At 43.3% G+C, this 27,814-nt stretch overlaps 1 protein-coding gene across 4 annotated transcripts in view; it reads left to right on the plus strand.

The window, feature by feature from the left end:
- PEAK1 (pseudopodium enriched atypical kinase 1) overlaps nt 1-27,814 on the plus strand; it is a 214,737-nt gene that overhangs the window by 158,155 nt on the left and 28,768 nt on the right. For 3 of the 4 annotated variants that reach the window (XM_090028736.1, XM_090028735.1, XM_090028737.1), the window contains 3 exons: nt 2,098-5,364; nt 13,489-13,605; nt 15,590-15,786. In XM_090028736.1, coding sequence (XP_089884862.1) covers nt 2,210-5,364; nt 13,489-13,605; nt 15,590-15,786 — 3,469 coding nt within the window. In that variant the 5' untranslated portion in view covers nt 2,098-2,209. The remainder of the gene's footprint in view (nt 1-2,097; nt 5,365-13,488; nt 13,606-15,589; nt 15,787-27,814) is intronic. The other variant, XM_090028738.1, reaches the window with a different exon arrangement.

Below are 27,814 nucleotides of genomic sequence, written 5' to 3' on the forward strand. Positions count from 1 at the left end.
AGGACCCAGGAAACTGTAGGCCCATAAGCCTCACATCAGTCTTGGGGAAAATCCTTGAAAAATTATCAACGATCACATCTGTGAGGGGCCAGCAGGGGGGAAATCAACATGGGTTCATCAAAGGCAGGTCCTGCCAGACCAACCTGATGGCCTTTTATGACCAGATAACTAAATCCCTGGATGATGGTGTCACCGTGGACGTAAAGTCTTTCTGGACTTTAAGAAGGCCTTTGACACCGTCTCTCACCCCATTCTCATTAATAAATTGAGTGACTGTGGCATTGATGCCTACACAGTTGGATGGGTCAGAAATTGGCTGATGGGGTGCACCCAGAGAGTGGTAGTGGACGGGTTGTACTCGACCTGGCGGGATCTGAATAATGGGTCCTGGGGCCTACACTGTTCAACATTTTCATCAGCGACTTGGACGAGGGGGTGGAAAACACATTGTCCAAGTTTGCCAATGACACCAAGATGTGGGGAGAGGTAGGCACTCTCAAAGGGAGAGAGAGGCTGCAATTAGATTTAGACAGACTACAGAAGTGGGCAGATGGTAATAGGATGGGGTTCAATGTAGATAAATGCAGGATGCTGCACCTGGGGAGAAGGAATCCACAGCATACATACAGGCTGGGGAGCTCCCCCCTTGTGAGCACAGAGGTGGAAAGGGATCTTGGAGTCATTATAGACTCCAAGATGAACATGTGCCGCCAATACCAGACCACAGCCAGCAAAGCCAACCGCACCTTGTTGTGCATCCAAAGATGCATCTCAAGCCGGTCCAGAGAGGTGATGCTCCCCCTCTACGTGACATTGATCTAGCCTCAATTGGAGTACTGCATCCAGTTCTGGGCACCTCACTTTAAGAAGGATGTGGCCTGCCTTGACAGGGTTCAGAGGGCCACCCGCTTGGTTGGAGGGCAACAGGGCAGGCCGTATGAGGAGAGGCTGAGGGACCTGAACCTGTTCAGCCTCAGCAAGCAGAGGCTGAGGGGGGATTTGGTGACTGCCTACAAATTTGTTAGGGGAGATCAGCAGCAAATAGGAAGGGCCCTATTCCCCCCAGCAGCACCTGGGTTGACGAGGAACAGTGGCCAGAAGCTGCTGGAGAATAGGTTCAAGTTAAAGATTAGGAGGCACTGTTTCACTGCTAGGGTGGCTAGGATCTGGAACCAACTTCCTAGGGAAGTGGTCCTCACTCCTACCTTGGGTAAATTCAAAAAGAGGTTGGACAAACACCTGTCTGGAGTCGTGTGATCCCAGCATGTGCTCAGGCCAGTGGTGGGGTGGGGGTGGGGGTCAGGTCAGATTAGATGATCTATTTAGGTCCCTTCTGACCTAAATCATACTATGAAACACCGTGATAAAACTGCACAGGGTAAGATTTTCTGAAGATACTGTCCCATTAGCCTTTATCTTGTTCTCTTTTTGGAGTTGCCAGTCATCCCTTGGATAGAGCTCTTGCCCAGTAATAATCTGATCTTAATGAAATAATGATTAAAGAGACGGAAGATATTTTGGTCAGGTAACTAAACTAAATTGAATTACTTGGGCAAGCTTTCCCACAAAAGCAATAACCTTTTCACCTTTGAACCTAAAACAAATTATTTAAACACCATCTGAGAAAACAGAACATATTCTTTAATCATTCTTGTCTTGTATTTGGAGGTTGTTTCTCTGAAGATGCACTTTTTAATTTTAAATTTATCTTTTTGGGGGCAAAATAAAAAGTCCATGGCCCTGAACTAGCAGAGGGGTTAATTATATATTTTCGGTCACTGTCACTTTTTTCAGTGTGTTAGCATTGCTAAATTTACACAGGCATAGTTGCCAAGCATAAAACCAGCTCTTTGTCTTTAATCTTTATACACAGGATGCGTGCTCTATATACGACCTGTTTTGCATTTCAGATGTTTGGTTTTAGAAGCGAGTAAGATGAGATAAGCTGTCAACAAGAGATAACGTGGTTCTTTTATGTCATTGCTAAGAGTGTGGCAAAAGGAGAAAATGAGAATATGAGTAAAGAGTCATTCACCAAATGTCATTGACTGGTGTTGGTTTTTCCCATTCTTATCCTTCATTCTCTCTCGTTTTTAGAATGATCACCACTTTAAAGAGTTGCCAGGATAAGTGAACAAAGTGGAAACAAATGGATGAAGTTCTTACCATGCACTGAACAGTGGAACATCAGGTGCCAAGTTCTGTGAAAATGTCTGCTTGCAACACCTTCACTGAACACGTTTGGAAACCTGGTGAATGTAAAAATTGTTTCAAGCCTAAAAGCTTGCACCAACTACCCCCTGCAACTGAAAAGGCTCCCCTCTCCCATAGTAATCTGAAAACCAATGCAAACCAAAGTAACAATCAGCGTGGTAGAAATACAGGAAATTTCCGACCTCCTGTTGCAAAAAAACCCACTATAGCTGTGAAACCCACCATGATGGTGGTAGATGGGCAGAGTGTATGTGCTGAAATCAGCACACCAGATCATTGTGAGAATAAGCCTGTAGTTTCAGGATGGAACCGAAACAAAGCAGTTTTGAACAATAAACCACTGAACAATAATAACGAAGATGAAATTGAAGGTTATAGTCATGTTCATAGGCCTCATGGCAACAATGATAGTGTAGGTAAGATACCAAATAACAATAATAATGGACTGACAGAAGTGCTGAAGGAGATTGCAGGTTTGGATACCACACCTCAGCAAACAGGAAATGAAATGAACTCAAGGGAAACCTTCTTGGGAAGAATAAATAATTGCTATAAAAGATCATTAGAAAGAAAGATTCCTCCAAGTTGCATGATGGCTGGAGTGAAGGATGCACATAGTAAACATGTTATTCTGAGTGGCAGCACTGAAGTAATAAGTAACGAAGGTGGGCGTTTCTGTTATCCAGAGTTCTCCAGTGGTGATGAGAGTGAAGATGATACATTTTTTGGCAGCATGCAAGAAGAGCATGAGAGCTGGGATGAAAGTGATGAAGAACTGTTAGCAATGGAAATTCGCATGAGGGGCCAACCTCGCTTTGCTAACTTTAGAGCGAACACCCTGTCTCCTGTCCACTTTTGTGCTGACAAAAAATGGAACACTGTGCCTCTAAGGAATAAGTCTCTCCAGCGGATCTGTGCTGTGGACTATGATGATAGCTATGATGAAATTTTAAATGGTTATGGAGAAGGGGCTGTGATCCTTTATGGACAGGAAAGCATGCAGAGCATGGCATCTTCTGATTCCACATCTCCTGATTCCTCTTTGACTGAAGAGTCTCGCTCTGGAACAACCAGCAGTTCATCACAAAAACTCTGCAATGGAGGGTTATCTCCCAGTACCCCTCAGGACATCAAGTTGATTGAACCAGAATATGAGATGCTTTGTGATAATCAGCAAGGAAAGGATATGTCAAAAGTTGCCAGAAACACTACAGAAGTTGTAGAGACACACAAGGCAGTCCTTGCACTTAGACTGGAAGAGAAAGATGGCAAGATTGCTGTGCAAAGTGATAAGCAAGAAAGCAAAAGTTCTCCAGATGTTACTGGTCAAGCAGTTACTATAAACTTAGTTCCTATAGAAGAACAAGCTAAACCTTACAGAGTGGTCAATATGGAACAACCTGTGTGTAAGCCTTATACTGTAGTCGATGTGTCAGCAGCCATGACTACTGAGTGTAAGGAAGGTCAGACTGAAAGCTCAGAAACCAAAAGTACACCCCCTAATTCAAATTCACCAGGAGCTCCACATGCACCTGTTACACCTGCATCATCTGGGAAAGTAAATGCCAATCTAAAAAAATCAAGTGCAATCAGATACCAGGAAGTATGGACTTCTAGTACAAGCCCACGACAGAAGATAGCCAAAGTGGAATTAGCAGCTAACAGTTCAGGACCTTCTATCCCTCCTAGAAAGACCAGCCACAAATCTGCTCCTACATCACCTACAGCCACAAATATTTCTTCAAAAACTATCCCAGTTAAGTCACCCAATTTGTCTGAGATAAAATTCAATAGTTACAACAATGCTGGTATGCCACCTTTCCCAATTATCATTCATGATGAGCCTACTTATGCAAGGAGTTCCAAGAATGCAATCAAAGTACCCATTGTAATTAATCCAAATGCATATGATAACTTAGCCATCTATAAAAGTTTTCTGGGGACTAGTGGTGAGCTGTCCATCAAAGATAAAACTTCAAGTGTGATAAGCCATACATATGAAGAAATAGAAACAGAAAGCAAAGTGTCTGAGGATGTAGCCAACAAACCCACTGAATTTACTCAAGCGAAAGGAGTTTCCAGTAGCACAGAGCACAAACTGGGTTCTGTGGCCCAGAAAGTCCAAGAGTTCAATAGCTGTCACAGCAAAGGTCAGACATCACCACAAAGAAGTCAGAGTTCCGGCCACAGTTCCCCGACCAGAAACCAGAACTCAGCACCAGACTCTGCAGCCAGAGTAGAAGGGGCACAAGAAGCTTCCATTGGAAACAGCAACAGAGAGAATGCCAGCACAGTTCTTTCACAGATTGTGGCTTCTATCCAGCCTCCACAGTCTCCTCCAGGAACACCGCAATCTGGACCCAAATCGTGTAGTGCAGAGGAATTATATTCCCTACCGCCTGATGCAGATACCACTAAAAGCACTCTGGTACGACCCAAATCCCTCTTTACAGCCCAGCCCAGCAGTGAGACTGAGGCATCCAAGTCCACAGAAAGCACTACCACTAAAATGCAAAAGGATACACTTTCAAAGCCAATTCCTTCCTCAAAGACAGCAACCAGCATCCATAGCACCACAACTCCCAAAACTGAGCAGGCACCTCCATTCCCTCCTCCACGTTCCACATCTTCACCCTATCATGCAAGTAATCTGTTGCAAAGACATTTTAGCAACTGGAACAAACCAACCAGTCCCACTAGATCAACAGAGGCTGAGTCAGTACTCCATTCAGAAGGGCGACGAGTTGCTGATGCAAAACCGAAGCGCTGGATATCATTTAAAAGCTTCTTCCGTCGCAGAAAGACCGATGACGAAGATGAAAAAGAGAAAGAAAGAGAAAAGGGGAAACTGGTGGGTCTTGATGGCACTGTCATTCATATGCTCCCACCTCCTCCAGTTCAACGTCACCATTGGTTTAGTGAGACAAAAACAGATTCCAGTGAGAAGCCATCCATTGTTTTCATGTACAGATGTGAACCAGCACATACTGAACCAACCTTTGACCACAAGAACAAAGCTGGAGTGGAGTCTCCCATTGGAGAGGGATTAGAAAAAGGCAAAGCAGAAATGGAAGAGGAGTCTCCAGAGGATCCTGAACAAAAGATAAGGAGTCATTCTTCACCACCTCAGATTCCTAAAAAAATTCCCAGGTAAGCCACTTTTAATACTGATGAATACATGAATGAAAAAGACAAGTGTACTATACATTTTGCAGAACCAATCTAGGAGTTTTGTAGAAATTTTTTCGTGTGCACATATAGTATTTTTACAGTCTTTACATTGTATTGGTTAGTATCTTTGATTTGCACCTTTCTAATATGAACAGCACCTATTATTATGAGTTATGCTTCATGTTTATTAGTGTATTAGGGTGGATGTGTTGCACAGATTCAGGAAAACAGTCCTTGATTTTTCAGTTTAAGATAGTATTTATGTTATAGGATGACTGAAACTGCAGAAGAGAAGTAAGAAGCAAATTACCTTCTACCTATTAAACTATCATTAATTGGAGGGTGAGATGATTAACTTTATCACATAACAGGACCAGTTAATGTGCAGTTAACACTTTATACCATAATATAAAATGATACAACATACCAAAAAGTATACATAAAATAATAATGGGATTATTTTGTTTATACCACTGGTTCTCAAACTTTTTAGATTCAAAGCACCCCTGGATAGATTTGAGGTATCCCTTGGAAAATGCCAACTCTTAGTTTTCACTCTTTTTGACTGCATAAAAACAGTAGAGCAGTTTTGCTGTTGCAAAGAACTCAGAAATCGATAGCTATGGTTTTTCTATTTGAAATCTCTGGGACTATCTTGTGAATCATGTTTCCATACCTAATAGTGTTAATGTTGTATGGCACCCCATGTCACCATTGAAAGGAGCTCAAGGCACATCAGGGTGTCAGAGCATTCTGGTGGAGAATCACTGGCTTATCGTCTCACCACTTTCTAAGACCTTACTTAGGATAAGTACACTGGGCCACCTCCTCTCTGCATTGACTTTAGTGGTGCTATATGTATCTTCCCCCATCTGAGGAGCTGCCCCACCAATTTTCAGATTGTAACTATTTTAAAATAAAACTTAATTTTGCCAAATGAGTCATTATTAATTTTTACAAAATTTTATACAAATTTTATACAAAATGATAAAAAAGAGGGAGAAAGTATATATGTATGGCAGCTCTTCAAGTATTTGAAGACTGCTGTCATATCCCCTCTTAAATGCCTTTTCTGCAACCTGAACATACCTGTGTCTCAACTTCTCCTTGTGTGGCTTACCCTCTAAGCCATTTATCATTTTTGTCACCTGCCTTAGGACCCTCTCTACCTTCCTCACATCTTTTTGAAAATGTGGAGCCCAGAACTGCATATGGTACTTTAGATGAGGCCTAGTCAGTACCAAGTAAAGTAGTACCATAACCTCCTGTATCTTGTGTTTAGTACTCCTGTTGATGCAGCCCAAGACTGTGATCACCATTTTTGTGCCAGCATCAAACTTCAGGCTCATGCTGAGTAACAGGTTTAGTCCTAATTTATCCAGGCTTAAATTTACCATTGTTGAGGCAGGTTTAAACAATTTTAGGAATTATGTCATGTGTTAATTTTTTTTAAATGGGGATGGCTTGACTTGCCACAGGTTATTGGTGCGTCCATTGCCTTAGTTCAGGGGTGCTCAACACTCGGCCTGCAGGCCAGATCCAACCCCAGGCACAACGTCATCCAGTCCATGAGGCTCCCCACAAATTTGTGGGGAACCCCACAGGCTATGACCCTACATGCTAGATCTGGCATGTGAGGGGCAGTGTGGAGCTGCCGGAGCTCAGTCTCAGCCAGGAGCTCCAGGGGCCCACAGGTGAGGGCAGACACCACTGCCTTAGTGTAGTATACTGTCCACATCTGCTGGGTTGGAAGAGTTGTAACCCAAGCTGTTGGACTTGTGTCAGAAATCTCAAAGAAAACTGGCAGGTAGGAAAAAGATTTCCATTCTAGATGCGGCCAGATTTTCAGAAGTTCTAAACATCCATCAGACCATTTGATGTCAGCAGGGGTTGCAAGTGCTTGATACTTGTAAACAAGGCCATAAAATGATAAAAGAGAAGTACGCGTACATGACCTTAAGAAGTATCACTACCTTCATGATGCATCTTCAGGTGTAGGCTGAAGATGCCTTGTGTTGAGCCACCCTAAGGATGATGTTCTGACCTTGTTTACCCTGAAGTGTCTTTGTACTGTCACTATTGATCACAGTTAGTCTCTCTCTTCTTCCTCCCACATCACCCACATTTTCCCCCTCCAAGTCATAATGATACAGTCTAAAATCTTAGGTCAAAATTTTCCATGGGTAATTAGACTTCCTCTGTTATGGATTTTTTTTTTTTTTAAATAATAATAGTTTAAGTTTTAAAGAGTTGTGCAGCCAGAACAGGATACAGTAGATATCCTTCTTTTTTGCTCCTTTCAGTTTTTTATTTTTGTTGTCTTTCATGTAATTTAATGCCATAAGATAACTGATTTTTACTGTATTTTGACCACTACTAAACAGAAGGATGAAGAGGGGGAGAGACCCCTACAATGCTGGAAAATAAGCTATTCATATTGAAGGATTTGGAGTTTATTTCTCAGTTTTCCAGTAGTTGTCAGCCAGGTCTGCCAGTGTGGACATGCACACCAATAGGAAATGCATCTGACTTGCCAAACAATATTAGATTTTGTATTAGCTCAGCAAATGCTAGTTAAAGGCTAATGTTAATGTACACCAAAATATATGTAATAAAAAAAGTTTAAACCTTCAGATAAAGAATGCAGAAGGCTTACAGGAAAATTGAATATGTGAAGATAACAGTTGGTGAACATGACACTTTTCTGACTGAAAATCCCAACATCTGTGAGGCTCACTGAGAGACCAAATTGATAACCTGGAAAATAGGATAGTATTAAGAACAATGTCAGTGTGGTAGGGGATCCTGAAGGTGTACCAACAGGAAGAACTGACAATACTTTTTACCCTGCAGTGGATTATGGAGGTGGTGGAGGATTGATAACTTCGTAAGCCTTTAACACTGGCTATGATATTGCTGAAAAGGCCAGTTCTTTACTCACAGCAGAGCTTGCAGGATATGCAGCTTGAACTGAGGAATAAGTAAGCCTGTTTTACAGGTCCCTCAAGTGTTTTATCCATAGATAGTTTTGTGTCTCCTTGGCATTAGGTTATCTACACTGTGGTTAAAAAAAGAATCTAGCAGATATGGAATTAGTATTTTTGAGGGTTTCTCTGAAAACCAAAAGGTGTTTTTAATTTTTTAGGACTCGGTGCAGAGGCTTGGTCTAACCTTTATAAGTGTGACTTTTATTGTTTTAAAAATCTTGGTAATTGTTTTAATTGCATTCGTAGATCACAGATATTTGGTTTGATGGTCCAGTTATTAATCCTGCTGTTCCTGGAAAGCTGAGATTTTTTTTTTTTTTTATAGGAAGTCACTGACAGGGTTTTGCGGTTTATCTGCACAGACTCCAAGATAGAAAGAAAAGAGGTTATAAGTAGAGGTGCACCGATACATCGGTCCAATATCAGATCGGCACCAATATAAAGAAAATTGACTGTATCGGAAATCAGCTTTTTTTTTGCCTGCTGTGGCTGATAATTTGGCTAATAAAAGCTCTGGGCATGCACACAGCCTCAGTGCAGCATGTAGGTGGTGAGGAGCAAACCCTGGCAGTGTGGAGAGCTGCATCCAGCTGGTAAGTCTGTTGTGATGGAAGGGAAGGGGCATGGGGGGGAGGGGGTGCATATCGAGGCCCCCACAGTGAGGAAGGGAGTGGGGCTGGGGCAGGGGCTGCCTAGCCAGGGCAGGGTGGGGCATGGGGTGGAGCTGCAGCCCATCCAGGGGGAATGAGGGGGTGGCTCCCACTACTGCGCACACCCCGGAGGGCATGGGCATGTGTCCCTGGGCCTGCACGGGGCTGAGGAGGGCTGCACAGGGGCTGGGCTGGGCTCGGCTTGGCTGTGTTTGGGGCTGTCCAAGCAGTGGCGCTGGGAGAGGGGGTTGGGGGGGCTACAGCAAATTTTGGTGTGGCTGGAGCCCCCCTGCCCCATATCCCCCCACCCAGTGCTGCCGCTGCCCGCCCTGAGCACAGCCCGGCCCAGCCCCCGTTGAGAAGAGCCTGGCACTACCCTGGCCCCAGCCCATGGCAGCAGCAGCCCACCCTGCCACACACAGCTCCAGGGGGAACATGCACCCCGTGCCCTCCTGGGGTGCACGCAGCAACAGGAGCTGCCCACCCTGCCACGCGACAATATATGCTCCATCCCATGCCTTGCCTCAGCTGGGCAGTGCCTACTTCAGCCTCACTCCCTCCCTCACCACAGGGGCCTTGATCTGCCCCCCTCCACCCATCCCGTCCCTTCACCCGCTTCTTCCACCACAACAGACTTATCAGCTAGACACTGCTCTGCTAGCTGCCAGGTTGTGTATCGGAATTCGGATCAGTATTGGCCAATATGCCTCCTTAAAAATCAGCTATAGGTATCAGCGCCAAAAATTTCTATCGGTGCACCCTTAGTTACAAGGGGGCATAAGGAAAAAATGGAATGTAAAACAGATATTCTTTACCCTACAGAACATGTACAACACCCACCACCGTTCCTCACTCACTTCATCCTCAAGAGCCCTCTATCATAGCAGTCACAGCAACTCTGGCTGTGGAGTGCTGTGAAAAATAAGTCAACAGTCTGCTTGCACTGGTCAGAGACCATAGATCACTGGCAGAGACCATAGATCTCAGCACTTATTGTCTGGTTCATATCTAAAATTGGATCCCCTGTGCTGCCCCTTTGCAGGATTTCTAAGTTCTTTTATGTTGGTGTGAAATATTTTAACAGGGTGGTAATGCTTCCTGTCTCTGACACAGGAGGCTGCATGATTGAAGATCATGGCTGACACCAGTTTTATGGAAGGTGGAGCACACTGTGGCTAAAGTTAAATTTTGCTTTTGTTATGACCCATTCAGCCAACAGATTGCTACTTAGAGGAATCAGTTAGACCAAGATCATTGTTACTTAAGTGAAGTCCATAGACCTTCAACCTTCTTCCACAGAACGTAGACGTGTCAGTTATGTACATGTCTTTATTTATCCAACGTACAGGAAACATCCAAAGAATAGATCACATTATCCAGACACTGAGACTTTGTCTAATGCTTCCTTCACAACTAGACGGGGCTCTTGCTTTGAATGGCAATCTTTTGTTAACTGCTCACTTAAGATATCATTTTGTGCCCCCTCTGTCAACTGTTTTTTTTCAGTAGCCATTTCATCAGCCTTCCAGGTATTGGAGTGAAGAGCTTTTTTAATAGAGCACCAGTATAATGTTTTTCATTTAAAAAAAAAAAAAAAAAAAAAAGTAGTAGTGATTCTTGGGTCAACAGCAGTGTTCATCCCTAAGGAATCAGAAAATAAAATGACAGGCATCATTTGAGCCTCAGGTGCCTAGGGGTCCAAAGGGAAACTTCCCCACCACACGGATTCAGGGTCCTAGTGGCGTATGTAACCCCAAACCACTCTCTCAGCATATCACATCCTCATTCTGCCCTTTTCTTTTTTGTTCTGGATTCTCTTCTGCTTTAAAAACAAAACCAAACCCCAATTTTTCAGTGCCCAGGCTATTGTAGACATCATCTGAAGCTCAGGTGCCTTGGGGTCCAAAAGGAAGTCTGCTTTCACTAACTCTAATATAGTCTTGATCTAGGATTAGCATACTTCCTTTCAATTCAGTGTAAGTGTTCTTTATCAGCAGGTAAAAAAAATTACCTTAGTAGACTTCACCAGGCAGAATACAGTCAGTAATATAAATAAGCCTTCAGAGACACAGTCCTGTATTATTTGTTCTGCAAGTGGGACAAAGCCCAGCTCAGTTACTTCACCATCAGAAAGCATGCCAGCTGTCTATCCAGAGACAGGACTGAGCATCCCTGCCAGGTACCATTTATCTCATTACTCCTTTCCCTCAACTCCTGTTGGATTCTAAAGTTCTTTTGGAAAATTGTACAGGAAGGGACCAAGACATTGGTTAAAGTCCCTACATAGAGCCACTTAGAGCTGATATCAAAGCCTCAGGAACTCAAGAGGAGGTTCTCTAGCTGAACTGAAAGTCCTGTACCATGTCTTTTGGATTGGTGGGAGTATGAAATCAATACTATTCTACCAAAGACCAAAAGCTCTAAAAGCAATGAGACGTTCAGAGAGTAAGCAAAAAATTATTAAAGATACAGAGACACTTCTGCATGAAGACAGATGGGAGAGTCTGAAATGGTTTAGAGAAGAAAACTTTAAGAAGGGACTTAACCTCCTATAGATACAGAGAAGGTAAATCCTCACTCCTGTTTGTGTTTTCTTACAAGACAAGGAAGAGGGGAAAGTTCTGAAAAGAGGGGAAGAGGGAGGAAATTTGAAACTGATGCTTTAAGCAATGCATAATTAGCCTGTAGAACTCATTGCCACTAGATATTAAGCACTTAGTACAACTTTTCAAGGGTTTAAACACACGCAGATACGAAGCAGTAGTAATGAGCTACTACACAGTCAGCATCATGTAAAAGCCATTTGGCAACACTACTGTGCAGTAACTCTGGTTACTGCTGAGTCATTTAGTACTTGTGTTTGCAAGTATTAAATGACTGTGCAGTAACAACTGTAGACATAGCCAGTGAGTAACAAATATACTGTGGTCCTACATCCTGACTTCCAATTCCTGTTGTAGGTGATTTCCAGTTTCCGTGTCAGTCAGGCCATTACCTTGCCAGAAGTATTCCTCAAGCCTTAATCCTATTAAGGGAGTTCTGGTTTCATGGCTTCAACTTTTAGGTATCTAGAGTGTCTCAGCTGGGTCCCAGCACATGGTATCTGTAAATTCTTTTGGCTTTAGAATGCATCAGTAAAAGAGCAAGTCTTGCTCCCCCTCAGGCCAGCTCATCTCAGATTAGGTATGCACAATTATTATTACCTTGCAGATGACAACCACCATGGGATATCGGAGCACTTGCAGAGGTCAAAGGAACTTCCTCTTTTTGACATTGTTCATCACTGATATGCAGTACACCTGCACAGAGTTCTGTACTCTCCAACACTCCCAAAACATCACCTCTAGATCTGATCCAAACTCCAGAAACAGGCTGATCATCATTTTCTCATTCCCATCTCCAGGAGGGTCATTACCGCTCATTAGCCTCCCCTAAGGTGGTGAAAGAATGAAAGCAATTCTCAAAGGAGGAAAAAGGACCTGTTACTACAATAACTGTGGTTCATTAATATGACTATAGTAGTCTATATGGCAAGCCTGCACTGCCTGCCTGTGCTGTCTGTAGGGTAATTCCTAAAAAGGACTGGGAAGCAAATAGGTTTGCATTCTCTGTTTATACCATCAGAACCCAAAAACAGCCGGCACTGTTTTAAAGAAAAAGCAGCTTGTTCACGGAGGAGTGCTAATAATGAGATTTATCAATTCAGAGAGGCAGTCATCTAGAGAACAGTTATCACTATGGCAAATAAGTTTTCTTACCTGTTCTACTTTTCCAGAAAGCTAACAAATACAATTTTTAAGCAATTACATTTTCACATAAGGCAAGAATATTAATGCGTTCTGGGTCTGATGTTTTAACAGTAAAGAAGTGTTTTCTTTTTCTCTCTTCCTACTTCTTTTCCACTCGTGATGAGTCACAGCTGACCTTCCAATATACAGGAACTCACTGAGTCAGTGTATTCAGGTGTCTTGCCTTTATCTCACATAACCCCTTGCCTTTTATAGTTTCAGCTATAAAAGCAGGGTGCTTCCTCCTAAATATCAAGACATGACATCTTATTGCTGTGATTGTAAAGGAAGTTGTTTCTTCTAAATACTAATCTTGCTTTGAATGGAGGTTAAAATATTTCCTGTGCTTTTAAAGTTAGGTTAGTTTGAGCTCTTTAGAGGTTTATGATGCATTTGGTGTCATAACTACAGTTCAGATTTCTTCTCAATTAATTAATGGGGCTAAGAATACATTTGGCGTGATAGAATAGTGTCCCAGATGAAAATGTGAACTATTTCCTCTGCTACAGCAGTGAGAGAGTTAAGAAGGCTGGGCCAGAGTTTCGGTCACAGTGAGCTCCCTAAGGTATTTTGCCATTTCCCCCAGCCCAACCCTGTAAGGTAAACAGCAAGGTGCAGTAGGTGATATCACTCTGTGCAGAGTTCAGCCTTGTTGCTCACAGCTTGCACAACTTGTAGCACACCAGAACACTGTGGAATCAATGGCTCACCAGAGTTTCAAGACATGATTAAAAGACTCAAGAAGGCCCTGAGAGAATTTCCTTTAATGGGGAATTGTGTGAGTGAGTATAGTGGGTGAGTTCATTTTTTTTTCTCTCTTTTTTTTTTTCTTTCTCTCTAGCTGTTGATTTACTTTGTTTGGCCAAATGCTTCTGTACTTAAATATAGTATATGTGCATGCACGTGTCTAGGATTGGGAATGACACTGTTCTGTATCTCACCGATCAATACTAAAATTGTTTTATGAGATATGTGAATTCTTGTTACATGGTAGTATCAGTACCAAAGATATTAGAGACAATTTCTTTGGGGGGGAAAAAAATTATTGGAGAAGTGTGTGCAGGTATGTATAAGATGTTTGCATGTAGGATAACCTCAAGTCTTTAAAACTATTTCTTTAGGTGTTAAAAGCTTTTCTGCTTCTTTGATTTAATGTGTGTTTTAATTTGAGATGCCTTAGGTTATTCTTTAGTGTGGTATGTAACATGCTGTCCGCACCCCTCCTATGCATGTGAACAAAAAGATTGATCAACAATTCTGATACTAAGTGATTTAAAGTTGCAGCTTTTTGAAACTTGCCGTTTTGTGTCTGTTTTACTAACATGTTTTGATGGCTTTTGTTTGTATAAGGCTGCATTCAAAATTCCACTAGTGTGAAAATGGAAACAGCATGTGCATACGGTACATGAAATCTTCCATTTTGCAAAATACAGGCATGTTTAGACTTTTGTAGTCTGGATTTTAGATTGCTTAAAATCTTCATTTTTTTGCTTTCTGGCCTGTCAGTTTTGTGGGTAGGCACAGGCAGACATTTCTGCAATTTATGACAGGTCTCCAAAGACAAAATTTTTCCTTGTGATATGTAAATACAGATTACAAGCTCTTTTGGAAAATCAGATGCCGTGCCTGTTTTCACAAGCAGTGTTTAAAAAATACAGACTCATGTGTTCTTCTTAGCTAAAGTCAGGGATGAGCTTGAGGTTTTCATTTTAAAAGTTGCAATGTTGTGCAAATATAGGGCTTGATCCTAGGAGGTGGAGAGCCTCTCCTGGATAAAGTGCCTACCCTAAGCTTCTGTTGAAATCAGTGAGAGTAGAATGTTCTCAGCATCTTGCAGAATCCGGCTTGAATCCTAGGAGCAGAATACGTACACTCAAGATTTGGTCTAACATGCGTATGCGCTCGAGAGAGTGTATGTGAGGGAGTGCGTGCCTATGCACACACATGCGCTGGTATGTGAGAGAAGTATAAAAATGCCACTGTTACAAATGCCATGATTATGGATAGTTGCTGATAAAACTGCAATAGGCAGCAGTTGATTGGTAAACCTGGGCATATTACTTATTTTTTTACTAAATGGTTTGAAGCATTTTTAAGCTTTAAGCAGTAAATACAGGCCTGTTAAATGACTAAATATGTGATTTTCACAGTTTTACCCTGGTTTAAATCTATCAGTCTTCACAGTTTGCTTAAGGACTGCTACTAGTCCTCAGAGACTTAATTGGTTTGATGCATAAGTGCCTGGGTTTTAATTCTTAAACTATTTTATATAGATGACTGTAAGGAGATAAGATACCGGATTAAATGGACTATTGGTCTGTTCTCCAAAGGGTAATAATTCTTATATTGTTGCCAAAATATGGAACTATAGCTATAAAGATGTATTATTCCCTAGGAAGTTAAGGCTACAGTTACGGTAATGTATAATTGCCATTGAAGCAAAGTCTTTGATAAAAATGCCTTTAACCTGGGTGCTGTCCAGTGAATGCCACAGATGTCACATGATACAGTATTGTACCAAAACACATTACATGTATTGACTGTACTTGATTAAGTAGCATCCTATAACCCTCTGCTATTTTGCAAAATTAAATGCCTGCTAAGCAAGAAAAAATCTTGCTAGAAAAGTAATTGTGAAAAATGTAAAGAGATAAAAGGGATGCATTTTTGTTTCCATTTCCCAATTCATTGCTTTATACTAAACATGTCACTGTGTTTTGTTGGTAGGGTAAGGCACATAGCTTTGGTCTCCAGATGAATATTGTTTTGTTTGTTTCAGTCAAGTGCCAGAGAAGACCACAGTGGAAGATTTGTCCCCTCGTATTCCAAGAGCTGTGTTTGTGAAGCAGGACAATGGAGGTAGTGCCTCAGTCATATCAGTGTCACCTCCCCATGCCCCACAAGGAGGGGAAGAAAGGGAGGAAGCTTCAGATTCTTCTGACCTGAGCCCTTGTAGTGCAACATATAGCAACTTAGGTAAGTGTATTTACATTATTGCTTCTCCCACCATCGCATTCAAATGACTGTCATATTGCAAGGGGTATAATCTCCTAGCTTACTTCCTATTTGCATAGAAATAGAAGTTTTAAAGGGATGCTGACCCCGAGCTCACCTAGTTTTTAATATGAACTTGTTCTTAGTTGAAAATAAGAGGCTACCTTCTCATTCCTTTTGAGCAACCCTACAGAAAGAAACCAGTAATAAAATATTCATTTACTGTTCACTAAAAATTTCAATATTATTTAAATCCATTTAAAGCTATGGGGGACTTATTATTTTGCAAATTAAGAAAAAATAGCCTTTTTGTTCTCTATTAAATGTGAACAAACGCCAAACATATCTTTTGAGGAAACCATTTTTTCCATTTTCTTGTATTGTCAAACTCATTTTACCAAAGAAAAGGTTTAAAGTAACTGTCAAATAAATTATATAGCTGTTTTAAAAACATTAGAATTACAGTATTTTTCCTGATATCCTTAGTGAAATATAATGATTTTTCTCTTACTGTATGGATAACACTTCCTGAACTATTTTAAAACATCTTGTTGAATGGAAATATAATTGAATTTGATCCTAAAAAAGTTGGCAATTTTCTTTTAACCTTGCAAGCCAGTTTGAAAGATGAATGTTTCTGAAAAAGGTGTTGCATTGTACACCAAACCATCCTTGAATTCCTGTTTCATAACAGGGCTGTGGTTGAGTGGGGTTTTGTGGGAGATTTTTGAGAAGACAAGGGTAGGAAATTAAATGATCTCTTCTCCACAGGTGATAGCAATATAGTAGATGTAAGAGACTTCTTAAAAGGTTTTTGATATAAAATACTGGGAATAGTGAAATAGATTTTCTAATAAAACAAAACCAGACCAGTATTACAATTGCATTTTTTGAAGATTACATAATATTAAATACAGTATTGAATTATTTTCATTGAGACACAAATTCTGCAATTACTTAAGCACATTTAACTTTTTGTACAACTAGATTAATTGACAGGAAGGGGGCTATTCCTGAGCATAGAGTTAAGCATGTCACCACATTGTGGTATGATCAAAGACTAATTTTTAAACTTTCAGATTTTTAAATTCCATAGGTGTTTAGGAAAATGGCAGACAAGTGGTTGACTCAGTTCCACAAATGAAGTATGAATTAGTTATGTTTCATACAGCTCTTGGGAGATGAAAGACATTAGGATTGATATTTACTTATTATTAGTCTAACACATGTTGTGACAGAGGAAAGAATACTCAGACACTACCATGGTGTTGTGCAAAGCCACAATGTTGTTTCCATCACTATTCTTTTATAGATCAGGGTGCAGGTACACTGTTGATATAAACAGTCTAGTACATTTAATTATGTAGGTTGTCTGCTGACGTGACTATGCTGCAGATACAATTTGGAATGTGGATAGGACTTTGCCATGTTCCAGTCACGTCCTCTAATCAGGTTAGCATGTGCTATGGTGAGGCTGTTTGAAGTACCTCAAGGCATGGCATACCTCTTTTTCATCATTTAGCCTTTAGCATTCAAGCCATTTGAAGGACTGGTTACATTTAGGGTGCAGACACATACAACACCTAAGCCATTTCAGGAATGTTGCCAATTGGGAGCTGATTCATTGTCATGGTTCAGAGGTTCTCAGTAGAGTGCTCACCATTTTCGTCACTGCAATTCTCTTGAACTGCCACCAGGTGGTAGAAATAGGTATCCAGCCCAGCATGCCTTACAGTGGCCAATTCCCGTAGGATTTTCCTAGTGGGAAGGGAAGACACCAACTGGCTGCATGAAGTGGGAACAGGTTGCTACCTGAATCCCTGATTCTGTCTTTCCAGGTAACTGGGTAATCCAGTGGTTGCTCAAGGTCTCTGCCTCAGGCTGCAGCTTGAAAAAGGCTCTCCCTGAAAGCCATTTAATTCAGTGGGGGCCAGCCTTTTATCAGGTGTGCCACAAATTAGCCCTGCATCCTTCCCAAATGCCACGCCAATCCCTTTCCCCTGGCTAACCTGATGCTCTGCTTCCCACCATATATGCCTCTGTGCTGCTTGTCCCCTCCCTGATCTGTCATATGCCATTTGCAGCACATACACTATAGATTGGTCCCCCCAGCTTACTTGAGTTCAGTTCCCCAGTCCCTCCCCAACCCTGCCCCAGGTTGGTTGGTAGGTGGGTGGATACGCCTTTAATGGTAAACATTCATGAATTATTTGGTATGGGAAAACTGAGCCACTGGACAGTTGGCACTTAATATCTCAGAATGACTTTTAATTCCATGTTGGATCAATGTGAACTGACCCATTAATTGGTAATTGTTAGGGCCGCGCAAAGCTTCGGGTGCTGATTCAATTTGGAGGAGATTTGGCCCGATTTGTTGGCCAAGTCTCTGAATCCGAATCAAATCAGGGGACCAGTTAAAAGCTCTGAATTGATTTGAAGCTCTCTGAATCGATTTGGAAAAGATTCGGAGAGCTTTGGCAATTTGGGCAGTCCCCACTCGCTGCAGCAAGGAGCTGGACTTGGACTCCATGCTGGAAAGTATGGGGTGGGGGAGGGAGGGGACCATGGGGGGATCCCTGCCAGCCCCATCCCCTGGCTGCTCCCCCACCCCCACCCCATAGCTGCTCCTCCTGGCCCCAGCTCCTGGCTTTTTTTTTTTAAAAAAAAGCCAGGTCAGAGGGGTGACCCACTGCCCCACACTGCATGGGAGGCTCTGCCACGAGCCGTCCAACCCCTGCCCGCTCTCCAACCCGCCCCCATGGCTGCCCCGCCCACCCCAACTCCTAGCCCTTTTAAAAAGAAAACAATGCCACACTCATTGACTGCTGCAGTGCCCTCAGGGCTTCTGGAGGCTCATGGCAGAGCCCCTCATGGAGCATGGGGCAATGTGGGGCAGCAGGGATCATCCCCCCACCCCACCCCCACTGAGCAGGAGCCAGTGAGTATGGGGTTTTTTGGTTTCTTTTCTAAGGGCTGGGAGCTCAGGGCAGGGGTGGGTCTGGGAGAATGGGCATGGGTTGGGGGCTCGTGGCAGAGCCCTTTCCCACATGGCATGAGGCAGCGGGGCTTACTCCCTGCTGGGCAGAAGCTGGTGAGTGCGGGCTTTTTTTCCAAAGAGCTGGAGCTGGGGCAGGCATGGCTGGAGGAACGGGTGGGGGTTGGGCATGTGTGATTCAGAGATTCGGCTGATTTGGCAGCAGCCAAATCTCTGAATCAGATTCAGCTGAATTGATTCAAGAGAATGATTCAAATCACCGAATCGAATCACTGTCTGCCAAATCTGAAGCGAATACTAGTCGCTTCACACAGACCTCGTAATTGTCCCTCATTTAGAAGCAGAGGCATCCCCCCCAGCCACCTAAGCAATGAGAAATACCCAAGCAGCATGTTGCCATGCAAGGATTGAGGTGGGTAGATGGGGGTAAAAGGAAGAGGGAGGTGTGGGATGCCTGGAGGACCAACTAGACACTAGTCACTGAAAGCTTGGCATCCACAAAAAACACTGAACTGTTTTATGGAGAACTGGTTCCAAATAATTAAACCTAATTATTGATGTATACTGTTGAAACTTGCAGGAGGTTCAGGCCATTCTAAACTGGCTTGTACATGTGGACATTATTCTGTTTAAATCCCATTTAAAACAATCTTAAGTGTTATGTGTGTCTACAACTCCTTGCCAGTCATGATAGTATGACTCCGCTTTGTTGAACTACTACACACATTTTATTTCAAATTTCTCATGAAATATAGGAATACTGGTGCTAGTTACTTCATATTATGGAGCAAGTATGTCTCAGGTTGCCGAGACTGACCCTTTCTACAGTGTGTCCCAGAAAAGGGAGAGGGAGTAGGCCCATGTGAAATGGGGTGATAGTATTTTCCTTCAATCAGTTTTCACTTTTCAATTTTCACAGTATCTTACAACACACTGGTGGTATTCCTTAAAACCATATAAAATGGAGTTTCTTATTATTTAGAGCAGGCTCAATTTTTTGTTCTTGGCCATATTTCAGATTTTCAGCCACAGTAAATGAGGTTTCTAGGTGTGAAGGAGTTAAAAACTAACTTTCAGATTTGGTTTGAGTTAGCAAGACTTAAGGCCATTGTGAAAAAGCAGTGCTACCATAAATGGCATTGAATTTTCTGGCTCCTGTTCAAATCTTCTTTGTCATTTTTGTTCAGACAACCCTACCTACTAATTCTGAAACTGATCAAGTAGTGGCTAAATTAGGAGACAGAATTTCTGTCTTTTTAGATTTCACCACAGACAAAATAGCACCATTGCTAATTTTGCACAGATAATAACTTGTATTAGTATGTCTGAATGGAAAGAACAAAAAGGGAGAAGTACTTGAATACATTTGACATATTGCTGTCTCCACTGAAACTTAGGTCCATGGTTTGCTTTCTGAGAAAGCAATCTGAAATCTTAGTTTCAGACTGATACTGGATTGCTTATACAAGTGGATCGTAACAAACATTATTGACTAGTACACGGATGTAGTTATGGTAGGATTATTACACCTCTTAAACTTGTCCTTGTAAGTTCATCTCTCTCTTTCTTTAAGCTTGCCTAGTTAGCCCCCAAAATGAATTTGTACAGTGGATACAGTGCAGATGCTTTATTTTCTGAGTTCCTAACCTACAAAACAAGGGCCAGATTCTGACTTCAGCAACATCAGAGTGATTCTCAAGTAACTCGATTGTTCGGTAGAGTTACTTCAGACTTATACTGAGGGAACTGATTACATAATCTAGCCCGTACTGCCTACTAGCTTTGGATTATTTTTGGCTCTTGTAAGTAGGACAATATTAATTCAAAATGCCATCTTTAACAAGCTGACTCTTTAAACTGAACAAAGCCTTTCTGTTTACATAAGTATAATATAACAGCTGGCAATTTGCTAGAAAATAAAAGTTATCTACTATAAATGCACATTAATGTTTCACTTCGTAAACTTTTTCTTACAGGATTATAAGGTTTCTTTTTCCTTTATGTTTAAAAAAGACTACCTCTTAAATGTCTCTTAAATTAGAGACCAGTTTGGGAGAACAGTTCCAGTCTATGGCTTACGTGGAAGTTAACCAGTACGAATTTCATAGATTTCATAGACATTAGGGCTGGAAGGGACCTCGGAAGATCATTGAGTCCAACCCCCACCTTCGCTGGCAGGCTGTTCCAGACCTTGGGGGCTCGGACAGTAAAGAAATTCTTCCTTATGTCCAGCCTGAAACGGTCTTGTAGTAGTTTATGACCATTAAACCTTGTCATCCCATGGGGCACTCTGGTGAACAAACATTCCCCCAGATACTGGTAAACTTATAGATGGCCATCAGATTGCCCCTGAGCCTGCGCTTTTCCAGGATAAAGAGCCAAATGGCTCTCAGCCTGTCATCGTAAAGTCTGTGTTCCTGACCTCTGATCATGTGTGTGGCTCTTCTCTGGACTCTCTCAAGCTTCTCCACATCCTTTTTGAATTGTGGAGCCCAAAACTGGACACAGTACTCCAGCTGCAGCCTCACCAAGGCCAAGTACAAGGGGAGAATGACGTCCCGGAATTTGCTTGAGAAGCATCTATGGATGCAAGCCAGCATTTTGGTCACTTTAGTAGCCGCAGCATCGCATTGCAGGCTCATGTTCATCTTGTAGTCAGTCATGACCCCCAAGTCTCTTTCTTCCGTAGTGCTAGCCAGGGTAGCATTGCCAAGCCTATAAGGATGCTGCAGGGCTTTTTTCCCCAAGGTAGAGAACCTTGCATTTTTCAGTTTTAAACACCATCAGGTTCTCGTCTTCCCATTTGCTGAGCTTGTCCAGGTCAGCCTGGATCACCTGCCTATCTTCTGGCGTGGATGCTTTGCCCCAAAGTTTGGTGTCATCGGCAAACTTGGCCAGTCCGCTCCTGGCTCCAATGTCCGCATCATTAATGAAGTTGTTGAACAATACGGGTCCAAGGACAGAGCCTTGGGGGACCCCACTGGTCACAGGACACCACGATGAGTGACTGCCATCAATTACAACCCTCTGGGTCCGACCATGGAGCCAACTTCCCAGGCAGCGGATTGTGGTGGACCCAAGGCTACAAGTGGCCAGTTTGGCCAAGAGGTGATCATGGGATACCAGATCAAAAGCTTTTTTGAAGTCAAGATATATGACATCATCTCTTATCCCTCGTCCAGGTGATAGGTCACCCGGTCATAGAAGGAAATGAGATTGGTCAAACAAGACCTACCCGCAACAAACCCGTGCTGGCTATCCCTTAGGATGTTAGCTTGGGCCAGTCCATCAAGGATGGCCTCCTTAATAAACTTTTCTAAGATCTTCCCCAGGATAGAAGTCAGGCTAATGGGCCTGTAGTTAGCCGGATCCACTCTCCTCCCTTTCTTGAAGATCGGCACCACATTGGCCTTCTTCCAGTCTTCGGGCACTACACCAGAGCGCCAGGAGTTTTCAAAGATCCGTGCCAGGGGCTGGGCTATGACGCTCGCCAGCTCCTTGAGTACCCTGGGGTGCAGATTGTCAGGGCCGGCTGACTTGAAGGTATCCAGCTTCTCAAGATGTTCCTTCACGAGGTCAGCATTTATGGAGGGTAGGGGATCCCCATCACCTGGATCTCCCTGTCCCATAGCAGGCATGAGCGTCCCATGGAACTGATGAAAGACTGACGCAAAGTACCTATTTAATAGGTTGGCTTTTTCCTGGGCATCAGTTGTCAGTTGCCCCATCTGGTTTAGCAGGGGTCCAACATTGCCCTTGCTTTTCCTCCGGCTCCCCACATATCTGAAAAAGGACTTTTTGTTGTCCTTGATGCCTGAAGCTAGTTGGAGTTCAGTTGCAGCCTTGGCTTTCCTGGTTTGGTCCCTGCAGGACCGGACCAACGCAGAATAATTCTCCTTGGAGGTGAATCCTGTCCTCCATCCTTTGTAGGCTTTCCTTTTTAGCCGCAGGAGGTCCGCTAGGTCCCTGGAGAGGCAGGAGGGCTGCTGTGCCTTCTTGCTGCCTTTCCTCCGTGTTGGAATAGATTTAGCTTGTGCATTGAGGATTCGCTTCCTTGAGAAGCAACCGCTCTTCTTGAACTCCCATCTCCCTGGGGTCATGGTCCCTAAGGGCCTGACTGACAAGCCTCTTGAGCTTATCAAAGTTGGCTTTTCTGAAGTCAAGGACTTCTGTGTTGCTGACTGACTTGCCAGCTTTACGGCGGATGGTGAAGGTGATCAGCTCGTGGTCACTGTCACCCAGCTTCCTATCGATCACTAGGTCGCCGATTAGGTCGTCCCCCGTAGCCAGTACCAGGTCGAGCAGCACTTTGCCTCTCGTTGGCCCATAGACTTCTTGAGTCAGGTAGAGGTCATCCACGCACGAGAGAAAGCTTTGCGACCACTCAGATTTTGCTGAGTGATCTTCCCACGAGATGTCCGGGTAATTGAAGTCACCCATGACAACCAAGGTCCTGGAGCAAGCAGCCTCAGTCGGTTCCCGGGCGAACTCCTGGTCAAGCTCAGGACTTTGAGTGGGAGGTCTGTAGTAGACTCCCACTGTTGTGTCCCCTGTGCCGTATTCCCCACGAATTTTTACCCAGAGGGTCTCTAGCTGTCCATGCTGGTTGTCAACATCAGCTTGCAGGGACATGTAGCTTTCCTTCACATAGAGAGCTACACCCCCGCCCCTTTTGTCAACACGATCCCTCCTGTACAGGGTATAGCCCTCTATACCCATGGTCCAGTCATGGGTGGAGTCCCACCAGGTCTCCGTTATCCCAATGACGTCATAATTCTTTGCACTGAGCAGGAGGACGAGCTCCTCCTGCTTGTTGCCCAGGCTCCTGGCATTAGTGTACAGGCAGGCAAGTGTCCCCTTGGGGGCTCTTGCCTTGCCCACAGATTGTGCCAGGGCTGGGGCAGGGGTGGGCTCCCTTAAGTGCCTTGGTCTGCTGGCTTTGCAGGGGTTGCTCAGTGGGCCAGCAGTGGCAGTAGTCCCCCCATCCCCAAGCGGGCTTAGTTTAAAGCCCGGTGGAGCAGGTCGGCCAGCCTGGCTGAGAAGAGCCTTCTTCCCAGGGGAGAGAGGTGGAGGCCATCTCTTCCCAGCAGGTCGCTGCCTCTCTTGCCAAAGAGCGGGCTGTGGTCGTGGAAGCCAAAGCCTTTCCGATGACACCAGCTCCGCAGTCTTTGGTTCACTGCGTGGATCCTCCTCTCCCTCCTCAGCCCGTAGCCCAAGACTGGGAGGATCGACGAAAACACCACCTGAGCTCCCAGACCCCTAAGTCCCGCTCCCAAATCCCTGTAGCGCCTCATGACCTGGCTGGGGGTGCTCCGAGCTGTGTCATTGGTGCCCATGTGAATAAGGAGCATGGGGTAGTGGTCCGTGGGCCGGAGGAGCTGTGGGATCCTCTCCGCAATGTCTCAGATGCGGGCCCCCGGGAAGCAGCAGACTTCCTGGGCTGAGGGGTCGGAGTGGCAGATTGCCCCCTCAGTGCCCCGCAGGACGGAGTCTCCCACAACAAACACCTTTCGCTTTGTCTTGGGGAGAGCGGGGGCAGTAGCTGTGCTTGAGTCTGGGTTGCCTGCGGGAGCTGGCAACTGAGCAGGCTCTGCTGGGGCTGCAAGAGGTGCGAACCTGTTGCTAAGCTCCGTGAGGGGGGGGCCTTGGTGCGGTGGGCCTTAGGGCCCTTGACCACCTAGATCCATGCCCCTGACTGGGCAGAGCGGGAGGTCCCAGAGTCTTCCTTAGTCCTGGATGGAGACAGTGTTCTACCCTGAGGCTCCCGGGGGAGAAGGGCCTGGCAGTAGGAGTCTATCTCCTGCTCGCAGTCCCTGATGGCACGCAGTCTCTGGACTGTGGCCTGGAGCTCCTCCAGCTGGCCTGCCAGAGACCCCAGTAGGGAGCAGACCCCGCAAGGGGAGGTGGCCATGCCCCCGGGCCCCAGAGTTGAAGTAAATAACAGGAGAAAGTTTACATTTTGTATGATTGTTGAGAATTAAGCCAGAGACTGTGAGAAACCTTAGTCATACCACTATCCAAGGAGTGCATTAAAGTAATAACTACATAGCTCGGTAAACCATAGCAGTAGAGTGGTTTAAGCATACTGAAAGCAAAGTACAGGTACCTGTGACATCTGTCAGCCAACAATAACGGTAAAATGTCACATAGTGATTATCATACCTGCTTACTGCATTTTATAGAATAAATATGAAAGCCCAGATGCGGTCTTTAAGGTTCTATTGAGTGAGAAGGCAGCTGGACTTTCAGCAGTCAAGGCAGTCAGACAAGCTGTTGCACCTGGGGCTCTTACTTTTTTTAGCACTTTCTACTCACAGTAGAACAACTGGGGGGCACAGTCCCAGTGTGAGTGTGGATGGGCCATGCATTTCAGTTCAAATTAAACAGCACCTTTGCTTTAGCTTAGAGATTTCTATTTTAGTGGTTGCTCTTCCTTATTAAATTAATAATGTTTAATAGGGACCATAAGTGAATAAGATACAATAATAATAAACTTTCTTATTCAGCTGAATTTCTGTATGGTGTCATTTTACAGAGTAGCAGGTTCATTGGGCCTTTACAAGTAACTGCTGCTTTGTAGTACTTTGTGATAACAATTATACATTTATGCATTTACTCTCTCATGGTTTGCTAATGATTTATATTAGTTATGCTAAGAGAAATTATCGAGGAATAATTTATTGTTGTCTTGGTATTGAAGAACAGTATAATTGATCTGCTAATTATAGAGAATCTTTCCCAGAATCTACTTTATAATGCAAACATTTATGTGGAGATCAGCTGCAATACCCAAGCCAAAGAAAAAATTACCAGAACAGAGACAATAGTGGGATAAGGGTATAAAGTGTACTTTGTGGATATTACATTCTCCTTTCCTTCACAGTGCAGAAGATGAAATGTCTGAGCAGTGGAAATAAAAAGTTGGAGAACAAGGGATAGTCCAATTGGTTATACTGTCTTAATTAATTAACACTATTGTATAGGGCAAAGAGTGCAGGCACAGGTGTAATGGCCAGTTGTTGGTTCAACTTTGTTGTCATCTTTTACTGAGTTCATGGAAGATTTCTCTTTGGAATTGTCTGTCCTCAGGTTTCATTTCCTTCTTTCTGGAAATAGTCCCACATAATTTCCTTGTACTTTTGCCTAAGCCTAAAAAGTGTTTCAAAGACTGATCTCTTTTCTCCTCTTCAGACAGTGCTTTTCATCCCTTCTCCATGTTTAGGAAGAGGTTTTACCTCTTCCTTGCTGAGAACTCTCATGTGTATTAATAGTCATTTCACCTCTGTGGATCCTGTTCACCTATCTCAGTTCCTCCTTTAGACATTGAAAAATAAGAAATTGAGAAAGTTAATAACCTTAGCAATAGCCTGGCCATGCCCAGAAGTAGTGTGTACAGTTCATTTTGAATTCCATGAGGCACTTTTTCCTGGAATCAGAGATGATCTTAACATGTAAGTAAAAAAATACTTTAAAGAAAAATGGGGCATGCAGTTAAATGGTTATGCAAATGGGAAAACGAAATCAGGCAGAAGTGCAGAGGAACTTGTCTGAGCTAACCTAGATCAGCAAAGGTTACTTACTGCAGGCAAATTGGAGTCTCAAAAACTTCCCTATGAAAAGATGGGTGATGCATATAGGTATGTCAGATATTTTAATGGACATTGGCTGAACTGGAGTAACAAGAAGAAAGGAGGTTGTTTAGCAGCAGAAACAACAAAAAAAAGTATATATTTATTACACGAAGGCATGCAGAAATATGGAATAGTCTGAAGTTAGAGCTTTGGTGGCTGGCATGTTAGCTTCATAAGCTAATGGAAGTGAAGGTTTCAAAGCAAGAATAAATCAGGAGCTTAGAGAAAATTACAGATTTTAAAGCTAATTTAGTGATTTTTTTCCCCTACCTCAGAAGGGTGTTTTGAGGCATAATGCGTTAATGTTTAAAAAGCACTGTGCAGATCTCTGATGGAGGATATTATGGCACTGCAATATTCCTTCAAGCTATCCTTACAGCTTCTGTCAGTATTCTTTTCAGAGAATTATTATAGTGTTAACTTTTTTTCCTCTTGCATAGTTTGGAAACCTCTTTAAAGATCTTTTTGAAGAGGTAACTAATATCAAGCCTATTTCATCTCATCATCTACCTCCAGGAATATTTTTTCAGGCTGAATTTTGTGCAGTTGAGTTTGTGCAGGAGGCAAGAAAATGAAGGATGTTCAGCAAGCTGGAGGGAGGCTGAGAGGTGATCAGCAAGAAGGAGAAACATGAGTTCTGCTGCTAACCTCAGTTTAAAAGGTTTCTTTTTTCTTTTCAACCTGAGAGAGCGATACACGATTTAAAACAAGCATTTTTCTTCATAAAACTACCCGTAATACAAAAAAAGTGTGAACTTGGCAATATTACAGCAAGCTTTTGGAAAGCTGAGCTGAAAGTTTTCTTCTTACAGGCATGAGAGGAATCTACAGGGCTAAAGGCTCAGCACAGAAACAGCTCAGATATGTAGCTTTTCAAACAATCCAGCTGGTTGAATTTGACTATGAAAAACTCAGTCTTGTGGGGAAGAAACTACATTGTGGCATGACAGATCTTACAGAGTCATTTCCACAGACTGAGAATACCAGACAATGGTTTAAATTGAGGTTGAACAATTTGGATAGTGACTGTGTTCTGCCTCTTGTGTGAAATTCTCTGATACTACTAGAAATCTTCAAGCACCCCTTTCTATACCAGATGGGTTGTCAGGAGGCTTTGTAGTGATACTTGTGTGCCCGTGATTCCAAATAGCCATGCAAGAGCATAATTTGAACAGAGGGAAGAATCTGGTTCCAGTGGAAACTTCTATTCCATCTGATTGTCCTATGGAGGAAGGAGGAGTTAGGAAGGAGACTGTCAGGGAAAGCAGTTATAAATCTTACCCCCATTGCAGGGTGCCCTTCCTTTCCTTCAAGATGTACATCCCTTTGCGAGCTGTCCTATAACTGTCATTAGGCCCCAGTTTAATCAGCTCTGAAAGCAATG

This window comes from Crocodylus siamensis, chromosome 15 (assembly GCF_052110815.1).
Source record: "Crocodylus siamensis isolate JL-2025a chromosome 15, ASM5211081v1, whole genome shotgun sequence".
NCBI classification, from domain to species: domain Eukaryota; kingdom Metazoa; phylum Chordata; order Crocodylia; family Crocodylidae; genus Crocodylus; species Crocodylus siamensis.